Source organism: Polyodon spathula, chromosome 5, assembly GCF_017654505.1.
Source record: "Polyodon spathula isolate WHYD16114869_AA chromosome 5, ASM1765450v1, whole genome shotgun sequence".
Classification (NCBI taxonomy): domain Eukaryota; kingdom Metazoa; phylum Chordata; class Actinopteri; order Acipenseriformes; family Polyodontidae; genus Polyodon; species Polyodon spathula.
In genome coordinates, this window is record NC_054538.1 from 66,568,933 (window position 1) to 66,588,164 (window position 19,232).

The 19,232-nt window shown below is 37.7% G+C and overlaps 1 protein-coding gene across 1 annotated transcript in view; it reads right to left on the reverse strand.

The window, feature by feature from the left end:
• The window catches only part of LOC121316191 (MAM domain-containing glycosylphosphatidylinositol anchor protein 1), a 174,657-nt gene that overhangs the window by 24,489 nt on the left and 130,936 nt on the right, over positions 1-19,232 (reverse strand). The window contains exons 12-15 of the mRNA XM_041251079.1: positions 9,936-10,113; positions 8,262-8,285; positions 5,965-6,117; positions 4,857-5,012 (exon numbers count right to left, since the gene is read on the reverse strand). Coding sequence (XP_041107013.1) covers positions 4,857-5,012; positions 5,965-6,117; positions 8,262-8,285; positions 9,936-10,113 — 511 coding nt within the window. The remainder of the gene's footprint in view (positions 1-4,856; positions 5,013-5,964; positions 6,118-8,261; positions 8,286-9,935; positions 10,114-19,232) is intronic.

Sequence of the window (19,232 nt, forward strand, 5' to 3'; positions counted from 1 at the left end):
TTAAGGAGGGCAAAATTGAAGTCTGGAAGTGCATTTGGTAGTCAAGGCTGGTCTGCGCCCTTGAAATTCTGAACCCAGACTCAGAAGCTGCACGTTTAGCGTTTCTTTACACACTTTCATTCTCCAAAACAAAACAGCAACAAAAGAAAAGGTTTAAAACAAAAACACTTCAAAGCACTACAAATAAAACAGCACCCAAGCTTCAGCTATCTCGTTGTCTCTGTATCTCTTTCTGTTCACTCTCTGCTCAGGCTGGGCAAAACTCCTTCACTGAACCATCGCTCCACAAACATTTATTTGTTCCCCTTTAATAGGATGTGGCCAGGGGTTGATTGACAATCAATAATTCCACCTGGCCACGTTTCACACCTTTTCACCGAACCAATAAAACATTTCATACTAATTACACAATTAAACATTCCAATAATCCAATTTACCAATTACAAGGTGGCTGTGCAAAGACATCCATCTTGGCCCCAGGCTGTTCTTCTACGCCTGAGCCAAGATGACTGTCAGCCACAAAACACATATACACATACACATACACACACACACGTTTGTATTCCTATATTTGTGGGGACTTCCCATTGACTCTCACTATATTTTTATTTACTATTTCTAATTCCAGTCAGACAAAACTCCACACAGGATGAAAGTCGACAACAAACGAAATATTTTGCCTTTTTTAAAAAAAAAATAATAATAATTTTAAAGCCATATTTTGTTCTTAAAAAGGTGTTTTACAAATTGGGGATATCCCCACAATGTAGTTTTTTCAGGAGTTGCTATCTTTCTGGGGACATTTTCTCAAATACAATACATGCCCACAGAGGCATACACGTACACACATGTGCACAGCCTCTGCTCTGCGACAGTGCAGTACAGAAATCAGGACCAGAGGACACAATTGGAAATTAAGTGGCGACACTTAGGACGAGACAGAGTGGTAATGGTATGGAATGGGTTAACTAGTAATATTGTTGAAGCAGAATCACTTGGATCCTTTAAGGTTTTAGATCAATCAGCTACTAGGAGCCAGACTAACTTAGATTATCCAAATGGCCTCCTCACGTTCATAGAATTTCTTATGTTATTATGTTCTTATTTGTCTTCTCTGCACAAGGATTGAACTCCATATGGGTGTAATTATGAAAGAGCTGCACTAACCAGTGTTAGTTGTATAATAGTAACTGATGTGTTTTATTTTGCGAAAATCCCTGACCAAAATTGTCCAAACTGTTAAAAGTTATGTTAAGAAGACCAACAGTAATTGTTCAAAAACAGTCCACTATCAGTGAATAAAGCAGTGCCAAAGAAACCAATAAGGTAAAACAGGTACAAGAACTGGCTGAGTAAGCGGTAGGTTTTAATACAGGCTGGCTATTAACAATAATAATAATAATAATAATAATAATAATAATAATAATAATAATAATAATAATAATAATAATAATAATATACAGTATATTTAACTCAATTCAAGCTCACAGTGCTTGTGTTTGAAACGTGTTGAAACGTGCTGTCCTGCTGGATCACACACAGTAAACAGTGTCCGATATGGGATGACACTCTCTGAGCTGTAAGTTTCTCATCACAAAGAGAAAATGTAAATGACTCAGAGCAAGAGGAGAGTCACATTACAGCGGCCTAGCAGAGAAAAGAGACAGTGAGAGATAGAGAGAGCTAACAAGAAGAAAAAAAAAACATCAGACAAGCAGAATTTGATCAGCTTTGATTACCCTAGAGCATCCGGCTCTCACTTCTACTCTTTTGCCCTTTTCAAACTCATTTCCCTCTCCTCTTTTCCTTCCCTCCTTATCTTGCCAAATCTCTCTCTCCATCTCCCTCTTCTCTTTCCCTCTCCCCATCTCCTCCTTTTGCCCTCTCTTTCTTTGTTTTCTTTTTCTGTGGGCGCTCAAATTATCCAATTCTATTATAGCAATTAACAGTTTCTACAGATTATTAAAAGAAAGTCCACAGATTCTGAAAGGTTTTAATGAAGGTAATGCTCATGAAGGGTGGGAGACAATAACAATGTTACAATTAGACAAAAATACTGTTTTGTGTGTGATTTTTAGTTATTTCCAGAAAACTATTGAATGGCACTAAAAGAACTGGGATAGCTGTGGCAATGCTCTAGATTTCCCATAAAGTTTGTCCTGTATAAGTAGTCATGGTATTTTTTATCCATCCTTTATTCTAATTTTCTCTAGTTATTGTACCACAAATGTTCTTAAATATTTAAATGCTTACCTGAAAAACGGTAAATGCTAAACTGTCTCATTTGTTAAGTCCACCTTTTAAAGACATTCTACTTTCACCATCAGTGAATTATCAAACACATTAAAAACATAAATAAATATAAAAATAACAACAGTCACATGAAATATCCTCTTCTTGTACTGGATTGAGTGAACTTTGTGCAGAAATATTTCCGCTCTTTCGTGCAGCTGGTGTTTTTTTCATTGAAGACATTTTAAAGAAACAGTGCAAAGAAATCTATGCAGTGTGTTCAATCATTTACAGGAAGCAAACTAAACCGGTTGCCAGGTTCCTAAATGCATTATAACAGGTAGTGAGTCTAGAAGGCAAACGTTTGCTGTATGTATTTTTAAGTGATACAAAAATATGTATATTTACACTACTCTTTCAAAAATGGGAATTTTCACAGAAACTACATATTACACAGCAAAGGGTAAATTTAACAGAAATCATGAAACCTCTGGTAACCGTGACAAAAATACAGCCTTACCAATGAGACTTTTTTTTTCTTTACAAAACCCCACATTTTAACACAGTGCTTTACAGAAAACAAAGTATATTAAGCTTCAAGTACAAAATAGAAAAGCTTCAAGTTGTTAAAGTGTAGATAGTTTACGGGGCAAACTTTAATATGAACCAAGATACACAAACGTAAATCACCTAATGTATTGACTCTCCAAACCCATTTTTACCAGCTTTTGAGAATAAAGTTACAGATTAATGTTTCTGTGTCATCCTTGACTAATCATCATGTTTCAATTGAATTGTAGAATAAATAAACTACAAGATCAAAGGATGGAGTCATAGAAATATTTTAAATGAACTCTTTTAAGTACATCTCAAAACTACCCCACTGACTCTTTGCTACTTTGCCCACTCACAGTGCTGCTTGTAAGAAGAAAGCCTTAGGAGACAGGGTCAGCTGTCTTACTTGCAGCAGAAGTACAGTCTGCCAGGGTTTATTTATTCTGTGAACAGTGCGAGATATGTAGAGTCACTGCTTACATTGAGCTTATTGTGAGAGGCTTTCTCTGCCACAGTTTCAGTGTAAATCAGGAAGTAGTGTCATTGAAGATGAAACGGTGTTTTTTTTTTATGTTGGTTAATTTAGCATTGAAAAGAGGTCCTAAATCTGCAGAAATTGGCCATTAAATATAAATGTTCACCTGGAGATTGCTGTGAGTGTGTTAACAGCTGCGTAACCCAGTTAATCAGAAGACTAGACTCTTAATCACATGCTTATCAGCCATTCAGACCAGCTGTTCATCTTTCCACACACCTGTCTCCTCCTCACTTCATTATCTATCCGTATCTATAACCTGGAACTACTCTTTTTTTCCTGTTAATTAAACACTATTTGATAATAATAAATTCCTGTTGTCACAAAAAAATATATCTTGAACAGGATACAGGCTCTGCAAATTGTTCATAAGCAGACCCTAGACACACTTTTTAGACTGGAGTCAGTATGTGTAAATAATATATATATATATATATATATATATATATATATATATATATATATATATATATATATATATATATATAAACTGAGTATCCGGGAGAGAAGGGCACTACTTAGGAGGCCTATGGCAACTCTAAGGGAGTTACAGTCTTCCACTGCTGAGCTGGGAGACACTGTGCATACAGCAACAACAGCCCAGGTGCTTCACAAAACTGGCCTTTATGGGAGAGTGGCAAAAAGAAAGCCATTATTGAAAAAAACTCGCATCAAATCTCAACTAGAGTTTGCCAGAAGGCATGTGGGATACTCTGAGAAGAATACTCCGATTTTGCATTCTTTACCTACAGTATGCAAATAAGAATAAGTACCTTAATGCAAATAAAATATATATTAAAAAAATTATCTTTCTTAAACTAGGAAACTTCATATCACTCTGGACACTGGGTTTCCCCCATTTCAATGCACGGAAATTAGTACTAGGGGTACAATATGTTCAGTCACTGATTCAACGCGATTAAATCTCATGCAAAGATATGTCAGTACAGTGCAACCAATTTTGTAAGTTATTAGCCATTCTTGGGTCACCATCACAGGACTCATCAATAACAGATTTATTTTTACCTAGATCCTGAATCATTAAGGCCAGTTTGTTCGAGCTCCTAAGCCCTTTATTGTTGTGTTTTGCTTCCTTAAGAAAATAGTTTATTCTTTTTTTTTTTTGTACTATAGTCATGGGAAGGGTTTTGGCTGTTTAAACAAAGAAAAATAGCAGCCAAGAGATACTCAAATTAAACTTCCAAAGTAAATTAAACTGAAACAATGACTTAATAACATGCTATTAATAAAATGCTGTTTGCTGTCTAAAAACTGCAGATGATATAGGTTACATCTGAGCAGGTGCTGACAGCTCCATACTGAATGTACAGACATCTGTACTACATGAAACTTACCGCCATACCACATCTTCAGTAGAAACCAGCCAGGAGCTAGGAGATGCCAATTTGTGTATGTGTTTCTGTCTATCTCTGTGTGTCAACTGTGTGTCTTTGTATGGGTCTGTGTCTCTTGTGTGTGTCTGTCTGTGTCTATGTATGTCTCGCTGTGTGTGTCTCTGCATGGGTGTACTCACCAATATGTTTGCCATACATGTGGTAGTAGAAGGAGATGCAGAAGGGGGTACTATAAGGGCCCTTTGCTTTGGTCGTCACATTATACAATGGGCTGACTAAGCGAGCTTTGTCACCTGGAACCCGGGGCCGAGAGGCTTCAATGTACATGTAGTACCCTGCAGAGAGCCAAAGAGAGAAAAGGGGAGAGTGATGCTGTTTTTACACACAGTACTACACTTTTCTTACTGAATGTCAAAAGGGTATTCGTCTCTGAATATGAATGTATCGTCACCTCCTGCTGTCTTCTTCAACACAACACAAAAAAAGGGTCAATAGCTGTGCTGGTCCACATACAAGAGGTTTTGTTTAGTGATACTAACAAATATATACACACTGCCTTTTGAGGCCACAGATGTCGTTGTTCTTTATCTTCAATTTCTACTTCTCATCTGAAGAAGAGACATTTGTGGAGAGCTAGAGTGTATATATTTTAACATATTTAAGCTGATCTTTTAAAAAGTAACACCAAGAGAACAACAGCACATCACACACATAAGTATTTATTTATTTAGTAACAGAATCCGTTAAATGTATTGTGAAAAGAAAACTCTAGTATAATATGATAACGCAAACAAAGAATTATATTATATTAATTCATTTAGCACCAAGAATTTTAATGGCATGAGGTATATATATTAAAACAGTATATATGTATTGTGTACTAGAGCAGATATTTGGGTAAATCCCTCATTCTATTTAGCATTCTCCCTGCTCCACCTTTATAAATGTGACCAGGCTAAATTGCCAATCAATTATACAATTTAGTCTGACCACATTCTCACAAGTTTTTCAGTTCCCTGCCTGCCTGTTGGAGGGGAATTAAACAAAATGCAAATATGTTTTCCTAAAAGATACAATAGATGTAATAAATACTTTTTTTTTTGGTTTTTAATCTATGAGACAGAAGACAATTCACTGTCAGAAGAGCTCATGTACATTTTGTAAATAATTTCCACTGTTGTGTTTTCTGTATATAATATGTATTGTGGTACAGTACCACTGATTTTGTTCTCAACAATGTAATGTTATCAACACAGTTCTTCTTATACCTGGTAATACAGACATTACCTTCCCTTGTTCCACTGCGGTCTTTAGTGGGTCCCGTGTTGGGGGAGCGCTTGGGATTCTGGGTATTGGCATTCTGCCGCATCCAGTCAAAGTCATCCTTCTTGTCTTGAGTAAAGCCACAGATCTTCTCCACCTCAAAGCCGCACGTCTGGTCTGTTGGAAATGAAAAGGAGACAGACTTTGGACAGGGGGTAGGAGACACTTAACACAGTGGTGAGGGTGTAGAACAGGTTATCCAACTTTGGTGTTGATGCTGAACGATTGCAATCACTCTATAAAAGTTTAACCTTGGTAGAAGGCAGAGACAGCATAGCAGCAGGGGCAGGAGGCGTGGCCGTGGCCCCTCTGTGTGTGCCCTTATTTTAGAGCAAGAACTTACAATATGTAACACTTTAAAATAAAAAAAATGTCCCAGGAGTAAAGAATAAGTTGTGTAGGATTTACTTTACTCCAGTGTATTAACTACAAAACAATGCATGCCAAATAGCAGTTCAAGTTAAACATTTTGTTTTGTTTATTCCCAAAATAAATAGTACATAAAGATGACAACGCATTTTATTATTATTTTTTTTCATTCCTTGCCATTGCTGTTTCCTCTCAGTAAACAGTGGGCATAGACACGTTTTCATAAAGTAATAACATGAGGTTTACTTGTGCCTTTTTGTAGCCGAACAAGCAAACAAAAACTGAAATTTAATTTTAAACACTTAAACAAACAAATAAAACAAACCGTGGAAATTACGTTGTAAAATAAAGGGGAAAAAAACTCACCATTTTGGTTCTTGTTTACTACATTCCACATAACAAAGTCACATAAAAAAATATATAATATATACAGTCTATTTAAAAATCACTACACAACATTGTCAGGAAGTTGGGTACTGTTTAAGTGAGGCATTTCAGATGACATGCTTGCCTTTTTTCTGTCCCATGAGATTCTGGCTCTAAAGCAGCACAATGCATTTTTCTCCCAGATGGCTTTCCGTAGAGATGACTAGGCATGTGCACACATAATCTGGTTTATTTACCTTTTGCTGTCTAAAACTTTTAAACAGAGGCTTAAGATCTGTTGTGTTGATTCTGTGTTTTTTTTTTAATATATTAATCTCACATATCTCACATATCTTTATCATTTGCCATTTTTTTAAACTGTTGCGCAAATTCTGGTGAGGCAGTAAATAAGTGCAAGGTATTTTTGTAATTTCTAGCAAATACTAACATCTGATTTTTGTATCCGAATACATGTTGAAAAACATTCATTCGAATATTTGGGTATTTGTCCCAGCACTAAGTATAACCATGAGAAAAGCATAATACAACTACAAAAATACCATACAAAAATATCGTGGTAAGCTTTTATATAAGGGCTTCTAAGATATGACGGCGAAGTTTTCAGATCAATCGGCTAGAAGGATGCACCGATAGGCCGAATGACCTTCTCTCATTCATACATTTTCTTATGTTCTATACTTCTTATGTCCAAGTCAGCAGAGAGAGAAGAGCCATTAACAAACAAACCAACATTTTATACAGTGGATGGGGACTGTAAGAAAACAAGCTTTGGGCATGGGTAAACCTGCTGTGATACAAACCCGTGTTGAGTTCATGCAGCAAGCACCTGTAATGGGGAGCCAACCCGGTAGCAGATATGAACAGAATATGAACAGTGACCTGCAGGTGACAATTCTATAGAGGATAATAATAAATTGTTCTATAGGATGACAGAATATATAGAAGATGATATCGCTGCTGTTGAGTGATGGACTGAAACACTTTCACTCTGGACTTATAATTGTTTTTCCACACCACATAAACAGTCACAATAGTTCACACACACATCTAATGATTTTAAGGGCTGCTAATAATTTCCCTCCCAACTCTAGCCCCTTGTTATCTGGCTTTTTAACTTGACAGTCACAGATTTCCTGTGGCATATGTTTTATAGCAGTACCAAATCTTACAAAATAAGTAACCAGGAATTTATATACAATGCAGAACCTGAATAATTAACAACATTTTTTTTTTTTTTGTGCCTGGCAAAATTAAGATTGAAATTATATCAGTTTGATTTCCTGGCAATTCCAGATTGATACAAAAGTGTTTCTGCGTTTTTCAGATTTGGTAGGAGGATGTGCAGATCGGTAACAAGAAGATGAGGCTGATCTACTGGAGACAATGGGAACTGTGATGACAGTATAGAAGAGGATAACGTGAAAGATGACAATGATTGTATGAGGATGATGATGATGATGATGATGATGATGATGATGATGACACTGATGCTAATTCCTTCTTACCTGATCGTCCTGGGTAGCTGTAGGCTATAAATTAAAGAAAACAAAAGCAGGGAAGTCTGTTATTGCCAGTTGTTTTTTAGATGGACTCATTTTAAACTGTGCAAAGGTCTGCAGGACCCTAGAGCATTCAGTTAAAAGATTAAAAAAAAACAATAAGGACAGAATTGTTTTGTATTTAGGTAGTAGTATGTTTTGTATAGAAGTAGTATAATAGTCACTGTGCTGTGCTGTAGTGTAATACTCATTGTGCTGCAGTGTAATAATGTACTGTTCTGTGCTGCAGTGTAATAATGTACTTTTCTGTGCTGTAGTCTAATAATGTACTGTGCTGTGCTGTACTGTAGTGTAAAACCTGTTTTATACTCCATTGCTCGACCATTGTGAAAGAGCAATGCGACCGCCAATCATCGCTATCACATCGCTGTTACACAGTGCTTATAATTAATTATTTCAGCACACGCATTATTTATAGTACCAGATGCCAGAATAAATATGAATTCAGCGCAGGGATGGAAATAAGATATTGTTTGTACAGCAGTTTGAGACATTTTAGGATTAGGAGCAGCAGGCTCTCGTACAAATTGTACAGATAAAGCAGAAAAGAGAAGACAATGTTGTAAACATGCTTATATGCGAGAAATTCACATCTGTTGTCTTCTCCTTCTTAAAAGTAAAACTACAGCGGAACTACAGCGTCGTTGTGCGTTTATAGTGCGCCAATGTGTGTTGATCGGGCAATAATTGTTGGCAGGGTTTCAGTCGATCGACAGTTGAAAAATTGCGTGTAAACCAGCCTTAATACACACTGTTCTGTGCTGTGCTGAAGCGTAATACTAACTGTGGTGTGTTGGGCTGTAGTGTAATATTCACTGTGCTGTGGTGTCCTGTAGTGTAATATTCACTGTGCTGTGCTGTGGTGTCCTGTGGTGTAATTCACTCTGTGCTGTGCTGTGGTGTCCTGTAGTGTAATTCTCACTGTGCTGTGCTGTGGTGTCCTGTAGTGTAATACTCACTGTGCTGTGCTGTGGTGTCCTGTAGTGTAATTCTCACTGTGCTGTGCTGTGGTGTCCTGTAGTGTAATACTCACTGTGCTGTGCTGTGGTGTCCTATAGTGTAATACTCACTGTGCTGTGCTGTGGTGTCCTGTACTGTAATACTCACTGTGGTGTGGTGTCCTGTAGTGTAATACTCACTGTGCTGTGCTGTGGTGTCCTATAGTGTAATACTCACTGTGCTGTGCTGTGGTGTCCTGTAGTGTAATACTCACTGTGCTGTGCTGTGGTGTCCTGTAGTGTAATACTCACTGTGTTGTGCTGTGGTGTCCTATAGTGTAATACTCACTGTGCTGAGCTGTGGTGTCCTGTAGTGTAATACTCACTGTGCTGTGCTGTGGTGTCCTGTAGTGTAATACTCACTGTGCTGTGCTGTGGTGTCCTATAGTGTAATACTCACTGTGCTGTGCTGTGGTGTCCTATAGTGTAATACTCACTGTGCTGTGGTGTCACTGTGTTGTGCTGTGGTTTTCTGGATTGTAATATCGCTGTGTTGTTCTGTAGTGTAATAGTCATTTTGCTGTTCTGCAGGGTAGTACAATACTCATTGTGCTGTGGTGTGGTATAATGTAATATTCACTGTCCTGTGCTATGCTGTGCTACAGTGTACAGTAATACTCACGCTCGCTGTACTCAATGATTCTCATGCTGGTGTCCCCAGGTCCGAAGTTTGTGATGGGGGTAAGCCGCACCTCATAGCTCAGCGGGATCTTCAGGTCAGTGAGGATGTGCTGGAGAAGCACCCCCTTCTGAGGGGTCCCAACCTGGATCTGCTTCGACATGTAGCTCTGGAAGTTCAGCTGTGCAGAGAGACACAGGGGGCACATTACTCCTTGGCACACAGCTAGACCCTTCCTCCATACAAGACAGGGAAGAGCTGCTATTCTTGCTGGTGAGAAAGCTTTCAAATCAAAGCAAATAAAAGGCTATTTGGAGATTATGTACATGTCATCATGTGCCAGGAGTTTGTCCTAAATTGAAAGACTGAAAGTTGTTTTCTCTGTGTGAAAACACAATCAGTTTTTCAAATGAAAACAGTTTATTGTTCATCTTAATGCACGTGTAAATATTGGTAACAATAACATGTATTGTGTATTGAGGTTTAAATCCACACATTGGTCTAGTTCCCCTCAAATTGGGCAGGACATTTTCCAAACATTTAAAAACATGTGTGTTTGAATAGGATGCCTGTCCTAATTGAAGGCAAAAGAAAAGCATGTGAGAACAAAGTCAAGCTAAATTGTTTCATTATTTGCCAATTCAGCCTCGCCACATCGCTACTGTTGAGTCCCTGTATTAACTGCATTATTTCCTCATAACGTTTGTCATCCAAATCGATAATGCAAATAATATAAGTCAACAATGCTACTATTCCAGAAATCCTGCATTACAGCGCCTACACACATTAAACATAATAACATCATGTCTTGTGTCATCCATTATTAAGGGAATCATTTAAAAGGACTTGGTGTTCCAGACGGCTATTAACTATCTTACACCTCATCAGACTTCTCTGGAAGAGCCTGCTTTTTTATCATTCTCCCCTAATCAACTCAGCTTCTGTTTTAACACGTTACAAGGACACTATTTGAGATTATTATTTATTTAGTTATTTATTTAGCAGACACTTTATCCAGAGACTAGGGTGTGTGAACAATGCATCAGCTGCAGAGTCACTTACAGCAATGTCTCACCCGAAAGATGGAGCACAAGGAGGTTAAGTGACTTGCTCAGGGTCACACATTGAGTCAGTGGCTGAGCTGGGATTTTAACCAGGGAACTTCTGGTTACACAGGGGTCAGTATATCTTATACAAAGGTTACCAGATGACATGGATTCCATTATCAGCGAGCAATAAATAAACAAGGCTTTCAGAGATATCATAAACTGCAAGAGCGAAGGTCACAATGTTTACAGCCAAGACACCAACAGCATTCTCGTCTTTAACCTTTTACAGGTACGTTATTTAACGTGGAAGGCAATATTTTTAAAGGTTATTCTTAACACAATATAAAAAAGTTATGTAAATGTATACAATATGTCACTAATTATTTAACCAATTAGAATTGTTTTTTTTATGTTTATTAGAAATTCTTAAATCCAACATTTTTTTTTTATGATTTACAAAACGTGAATAGGTTGTGTTTTAGAATTGTATTTCAATGACAGAATTTACTCACACACACACACACACACACACACACACACACACACACACACACACACACATTAATGATATTCTGTGGGGCCATGGAAATTGAATAATATTGTAAATTGCACGTTCTTGTTTAAGTAACGTGAAAAAATACATTCCAGTAATATAGCCATTCCTACATCATGGTGCTCCCCTATCAGCAATTTCCATTTTCGTCTCTCTGCAACAACTCAAAATAAAGACATCAAAATTCAAGCAAACAGAATACAGCCAGATTATTATTTAAGAAACATTGAGGGAAATATATATATATATAAAACCTATTAGTGATGATACATTATCACGTATTGTCTGAAAAAATATATTCTGATCCAAACATCATTCTGTATCCTATCCTACACGCAACTGTTGTTAACTTATAAGACAAATAAACAAATACACACACACACACGTTTGCATTCCTATATTTGTGGGTACTTCTCATTGACTATCATTATATTTTGATTTACTATATCTAACTTTCTAAGATTAAGTTCTTCAAAACATGTTTTACAAAGTGGGGACATTCCCACAATGTCGTTTTTTCAGGAGTTACTATCTTTGTGGGGACATTTGATCAAATTTTGTCCACTCATTGATAGCAATACCTGCCCACACACACACACACACACCCTGGCATGTACATTGCACTGATATCACTACAGCTATGGCCAAAAGTTTGCTTCAAGTCGAATGAAACCTGTTGAATAATGTTGCGGTAACACATTGTACAGCTCTAGATCGTATGTATCTCAGCTTTGTACTGTTAAGTAGCCAGGGCTACACACTTTGTCTCATTTAAGAACTAGCAATTACACTGGCGCTGGGAGCAAGAGTGTGCTGCTCATTCTATTTCAATAAAATATTATCAGTGAATAATGGGATCATTTGAATTTTAATGGGACATGAAGCTCTTACATTGAGAATTACAAATAGAGAAAAACGATCAAGAGATGATGCCGGGACCCCTGCAGCAAATTGCCTCACTTTGCTCAAATTATTTTCTAGTTAATAAAGATCTTCTTTCCTATCACTGTATTAGTGAGAATGGTTTTTCCACTTTCTAACTACAGACATCCATACAGACACACTTTATCATTTCTATCATACTCTAAGGCATTATTTTGCTATAATATCATCTAAAATCAGTGCAATATCATCTCATGTAACTTTGCTATTCACATGCTCATCTACAAGGGTGAGAGACACAATTCATCATTTATAAAAAATAAAAAAAATTCCTCACGATCATTAGCCAGATGACGATAAACAGTACTAGAAACCAAACTCTTGTATAAAAAAAAACAAAAAAAAAATATTATATATAAGATTAGAAGCTGGGCTCTTAAGCAATAAGGCACGAGAGGGCATTGGTTGTGCTGGATATTGTCACTTCTTGGTGTGTTGTTAGTCACGAGGCACAGCCAAGTACCTACAACCAACCAAGAAGTGACAATATCCACGATAACCCATGCCGTCAAGTTCCTTATTGTTTTTATAAAACTGATTTATAAACCTTTTATAAAAAAAAGAAAGGTGAAATCTATATAGTTTCTAAAGATTTATTAACATTTTGAGATACAGTATAACCTTCCACAACAGAAAGTAGTCCCTATGAACTAAAAATAATATTCAAGTATTTTCTTTTTTTTGTTTCACTTTTTTTTTTTGTTATTTAAATTAAGACTTTAAATAACTATACAAACCTTGCTTAGATGTGTTTCGGTTCATTTGTCTGACTTTAAATGACTATCAAAAAAATCTTGCTTAGTTGTATATCTGCGAGGTGCCTGCCATCCTACATATTCTAGACAACACTGTTGCTAGGTAACTCACTTCGACTGGCTCTAGCATATACCAAACGGTGCCAGAGTTTGTGGCATTTTTGTACCTGTAAAGAGAGTGAGTGCGCGGTAGTAAAGGAGAAGAGAGACAGTGAAGAAAGGCGACAGTCGTATGGTTAAGACATTGCTTGTAGTAATGTAAATACTGTCGGAAAATATAAAAATATCCAGTTAAAAATTAATGAAGAGTAACAAAAACAGTTTCACAGAACAATGGCTGATACCAACTAAAAGGAGGAAAATCAAACTGAGTATCTGACAGCTGGATCCGTCCGAACTTACAGAAAATGACTGGTATGTGTGTACTACAAATAAAATATCAGCATGCAGTATTCTAACAATCCATATTATACAGTTTTTCATACAAGCAGTTGGCCATGATATAACTGTAAAATAAATCCCTTCTAGAAACAGCTCACAATATCAATCTCTATCCCTTTCCAGGCAGAGGTACGCTGTAAACTCACTGCACTTGAGAACTACAAGACCAAAAGGCAGTGGTGGCCTGATTACACATTCTCGGTGCCCCCTGATCCAGTCACTTCATTTATCAGCGGCCTGCACAACCAATCCCAAACTCGTCAGCATTGCTCCGTCGTACCATTCATCAGCAGCCTTCCTGATGCCTGTCTGCACTCCGCTAAGGGACCTTATCAACAGTGCTGACTTAGGGGCTCCAGACATGTCAACACAGAGCAACACTGCAGAGTATGGAAGCACTAACTGCAGAAGAAGTAAAACTAGAATGTTAATGCCCTAGGTTCCTAATCCATGTCAGGTGTGTATAATTTAACGAACACTTCTTATGCATGGTTATCACTACACGTTTCACCAAGTTGTATTGCATTAGTTTAAGTCTGTCTTTATTTAAATACTGTCCTAAACAGTACAGTCACTTTAGAAGAATACCAACAGTTTATTTTCTTCTTACAAATGGCAGTAGAGTAGCTTGACATCTCCTTTTCTTCCTTGAACTAAAAATATGTTGAATGCAGAGGTGGATGTGGGTGACAGGAAGCACAAGAGGTATTCTTCTAACAGAGGAAAGGAATCAAAAGCCTTCTCAGGAACAACCTGCTAATTAACTCCTCGTTCTCTCTCAATCACTCCATGTCTCCATCTGCATGAGGTACTGAGAAGGGAAGGGGAAGGGGAACCTCCCCCTCCCCCCTACCCCTCTCTCTCTCTCTCTCTCTCTCTCTCTCTCTCTCTCTCTCATACAGCAAGCCTTATTAGGTCTGCCACAGGAATTTCATTACAAGCTTCTCTCCCCAAACACCCCCCTCCCTGCACACATGCACTCTCACACCTTTCTATTATGTTGGCCATCTGCTAGACCCCTGAGACACAGGGACAGCATCAGCATCAGTCTTACACTGCACAGGCACGCATATGAATGCTGAAAGTACCAAACCATAGGCTGAAGTGTTTATAGAAGCATGAAAAAATTAGAAGAATTTAAAAACAGGCATTTACTGTATCTCCTTTTCTAGGAACTCAAAGCTGCTAATAATACATTGGCTACATAAGTCAGAGTTGTTTTGCCAGCAGGTGGCTTGCAAATTGTCTCTTCGTTCAAATAAAATGTACATTTACTGTAGCAACAATGTCATCATTAGTGCATATTTGGATCTCTGCGAGTCAAACAAATCTAGCTGTGAATTAACTACATCCTCTTTAAGACCCATATACATGCCAGCATGTTTCTATAGAGAGATGTAGGATTTGTTGAAAAACGGGGTTTGTTTGATATATTTTTTGGAATAACAGATCTATATATTTAAAAAAAAAATAAAGGCTACACAGAAAAGGTGCTGAATTATATTTATATAATGAATATTGTCAATACAATACAATACATTACAATACAATACTATATCATTCATTTTTCTGCTTTTCATATTGAAGCATCTCAGTGTTTTACAAATAAATCTGAATACAAGTTCCATGGCCGCTGTGAATAATGGCTAAAGCCAAAAACCCAATTTGGCCTTGGATAATTGTAATAATTTGCGGCCCTTTTCTAATCTACCCTTTCTCGCTAAACTTCTTGAACGTGCTGTCAGTGAGCACTTAAATTGTTATTTTACTGCTAACAAGCTTTATGAACCTCTTCAATCAGTTTTTCGACATCTTCACAGTACTGAGACTGCTCTTGTTAAAGTCACCAATGATCTTTCAATAGCTGCAGACTCAGGTGCTATATCAATTTAGATTCTATTGGATCTTAGTGACGCATTTGATACTGTAAATCATGAGATCCTATTAGACAGATTAAAGTGTTTATTTGGTCTCTCTGGCACTGCTCTTAAATGGTTTAGCTCATATCTAACAGGACGTCAACAATTCATATCCCTGGGTGGGTTTAGTTCTGAAGTCAGGTCAATTACATTTGGTGTTCCTCAAGGCTCTATTTTGGGCCCCCTTTTATATAACATGTCCATGTTACCTCTAGGCCACATTCTCAGATCACATGGTTTAAATTATCATTTAAGAGCATTGGCCTTATCAGATAACACAAAGCAGACTCACAGTGGAGCACGCACAGTATAAGCATCAAAAGAAAATCTGTGAATTAAAAACGACACCCAGATTTCTTGCAACCAACGAGGGTAGAAGCTGGTGCCCATCAGAAGGTGAAACTGTTTGTGAAGCGTGCTGGCTCTGATCTCATCTCACATGATGGCTTCTTTTGTTTTTCTATCATACAAAAAACTAGCTTTGAGTCGTGAGACACTGGTTGTTGGAATGGTCCTACAGCTACAGAAAAAGGGAGGGCGGGGGTATTGAAAGAATGTCTTTGCATTGTGTACTAGGATTTATCTTGCTATCTCTTTAAGCTTTTCAATACCACTGCAGAGAGATTTTTGTAGTGTCTCACAGTGATAAAATGCCAAGAGGTCTCTATACACAGATTCTTGCTGATCTTGTGGGGGCCCATTCGTAGAGAAGAACAGCAATGTCTGATCTGAGAATGTTTTTTCAGCATGAATTCGAAAACATTGATGATGGGAACAACAGAATAAGGTTCAACACGTAAAGTGAGATCGGTCTAAATACATGGCATAATTAAAACATGTATACAATTTATATTTGGACCAGTATGTTGTGCAGTAGTTTTTTGTTTGTTTGTTTGTTTTTTACCAGTGCTATAATGTTGTATAAAAACAGTTTCTATTAATTTTGTTTTTGTAACTTACTCCATTTGAAGAGCTACTCACACCCCACACACCCACAGACCTCCCCCCTTTGTTTGAGAATAAGTGTTTTAGAAGCAGCTCTCATAGCTTATAAAAGCCCACTCTTGTGTTAACCTGTTGCCAGGTCAAAATCATTATTTTTTTTACACATAATTAAACCTTAAACGAGGACATTTACCAAACTCTGCTTTTCAACAATGTACAAATGACACATTTTAAACAATATCTTTGAAATTGAGAAATATCTCGAGGAATAAAAATACACGTCATTTTCTTTTTAAACTTGTCAAAGTCACAATCGCTAATAGGCTACAGCAGAGTATTCCCGAGTCTAGGAGCATAGCAGCTAGAAGCCCTATCACCTTACATACACCTCCAGGTCCCAGGCTTACAGAACAAACCCAGATTCGAAGGCTGAAGAGACAGAAGAATCTCGATGACCTTGCATGTTAAAAGTGTAACTTTAAAATTAATTTTAGATTGCGCTGGAAACTACTGAAGGGATGCCAAGCTTGAGGAGATGTACTGCTACAGATATCTCCTCAAGCAATTGAAATCCAGGTCAGCACTTAATTCCTGTGTGAGTAGGGCACCTGCTGTTCGGTTAGTTTAGCAGCACCGCCTTCCTCAGGGAAATTAACAGTTCATTTAACACAGCACAATTAATAGACAAATTCACATCATGTGAAAACACTGGGAAGTATCACAGATGTTTGAGTGTGTGTGTGTGTGCATTCACACTCAATGTATCAACACATACTTTATTGCATTGCATCTCATTTGCAATTTGCCTACAATGTCAAGTCAGTGCCTTTGGGAGCATTTGGAGGTATATTAAATGTAAAGTGACATGGGAGACAAATGTATCAATTGTTTTTAATGATGTTAATAGCAGGAAGTGGTGGTAATGGCGAGCCATTCAGGGACCCACGTGTTTGTCTTTGTGGGTATTCTGCCCCAGTAATGTGTTGCTCCAGTGGCTAGAACCTGCTTCCAAAGGATTAACTATTTTTCCAATGTGGCATAGCCTGGTGTGCTGTAAAAGTATTTTCTAGCAGTTCATATGTAACCACTTGTTCCAGATGTATATCAATAATGTGTGAGTGTGTGGGTAGGTGTGTAATGAGTCATATGCAAATAGCTTGGGTAGGGAATGACAGAGCTGTCTGTGAGAGTGTGAGAGGGGCTGCAGGGCAGCTGTGCAAAGCAGAGCAGAAATGATCTCGGCCGCTTCTTCTGCTGCGGCGACGTGCTAATTAAAGAATCTGTTTTTGTATTCCCTCTTGCCTCCTCCGCTTCTAATAAAATGTAAAGAATTCATGTAATAACAGCAATCACTAATCTTGCAGCTTTCCAGCGGACGGACCGGGTGATGGCATTGCAAAGAAAATCGGTTTAGTGATGGGGGGAGAAAGACATTCAGAACATGTTGGAAATGGTGGGCTTGCTGTTTATTAGGTAGTTATCCAATATGATTTAGTGAAGGGTGCTGTTCCAAGGCTAGACGTGTTTTATTTTATTAATTAATGGAATGAACCCCTTTCCCAGTGTTATGCACCGTTTGATCATGTGATTTAGAAGTTGTTGTGCCTTTACAAGATAAGCCATTCTGGGCCATGGTTATTAGACACATTTGCATTACATCTCCTAACATGTTCTGTAATTGGTGTTAGAATTGGTGCTAGAATAAACAAAGAGATCTTCAGCTTGAGGAAATGTATCATTACTATTCCTACCCTGCTACTCTGTGGACTCAAATTGCAAAATGCCAGAAAGTCACCAAATAATGATATTATACAAGCTGAGATATTTCAGGACTATTTGTAATTTGTAATTGTCATAATGCTTAGAATTAATCAATTAGAAAGCAACGCGCTTGAGCACAGAACTACACAATTGCAAAACCCAAGTGTAAGGTGTCAAATAATCGCTTATTTGTCTTATTTTGATAATGCAATTATTTTATTATGTTCAGAAATAAATGTAAGGTTGTTTGGAGGTAGGAATTACTAAAGGCAAACTGGGAGGGGCCCTGCTTCCTTCTGGAAACCTCATAAACCTTGTAGGGGTCCTTTTGGGCTGCACTCTGATCAGGCTGCATAGTGTAAAGTATGCCTCAGCCACTGTATGTCTGCCTTAAAATTGTTAAAATGGTTTTGACATAACAGCGAGTCCAAAACCACACGACATCACCGCGAAGGACACTGAAGCACAAACGTTACAGCGACTGCCCATAACAGCTCTACGACATCACCGCGTAGGACATTGCACGGTAAACTATTACAGCGACTGCCCATAGCACCGCTAAGACATTACCATGCCAAACTACAATTACCAGAAGACTCGGCGAAGTTCACAAAAGCGTCACTTACCAGGAACTCGTATACAGTACGCTGTCAAGGCAGGATTCACCACAGATTTTCAGATTGCAGAATTTTTTTTTTTTTTCACTGTTCCCATACAGCTCCATCATAACTAGACTGGTAAAGTAAAACTTCCAAGCTATAAAAGCGTGTTTCCACAAGCATTTTTTATGTAGTTGGGTTGCATATAGATTTTTTGTTTTTGTTTTTGGGATTGGGGACCGATACAAGGACATGACGTGTTTGGATTTTTTTTTTAAGTATATTTTGTGCAGATCTGTTTTTTAAATAAAGAGTTTAACTTTATATTGTTGTCCT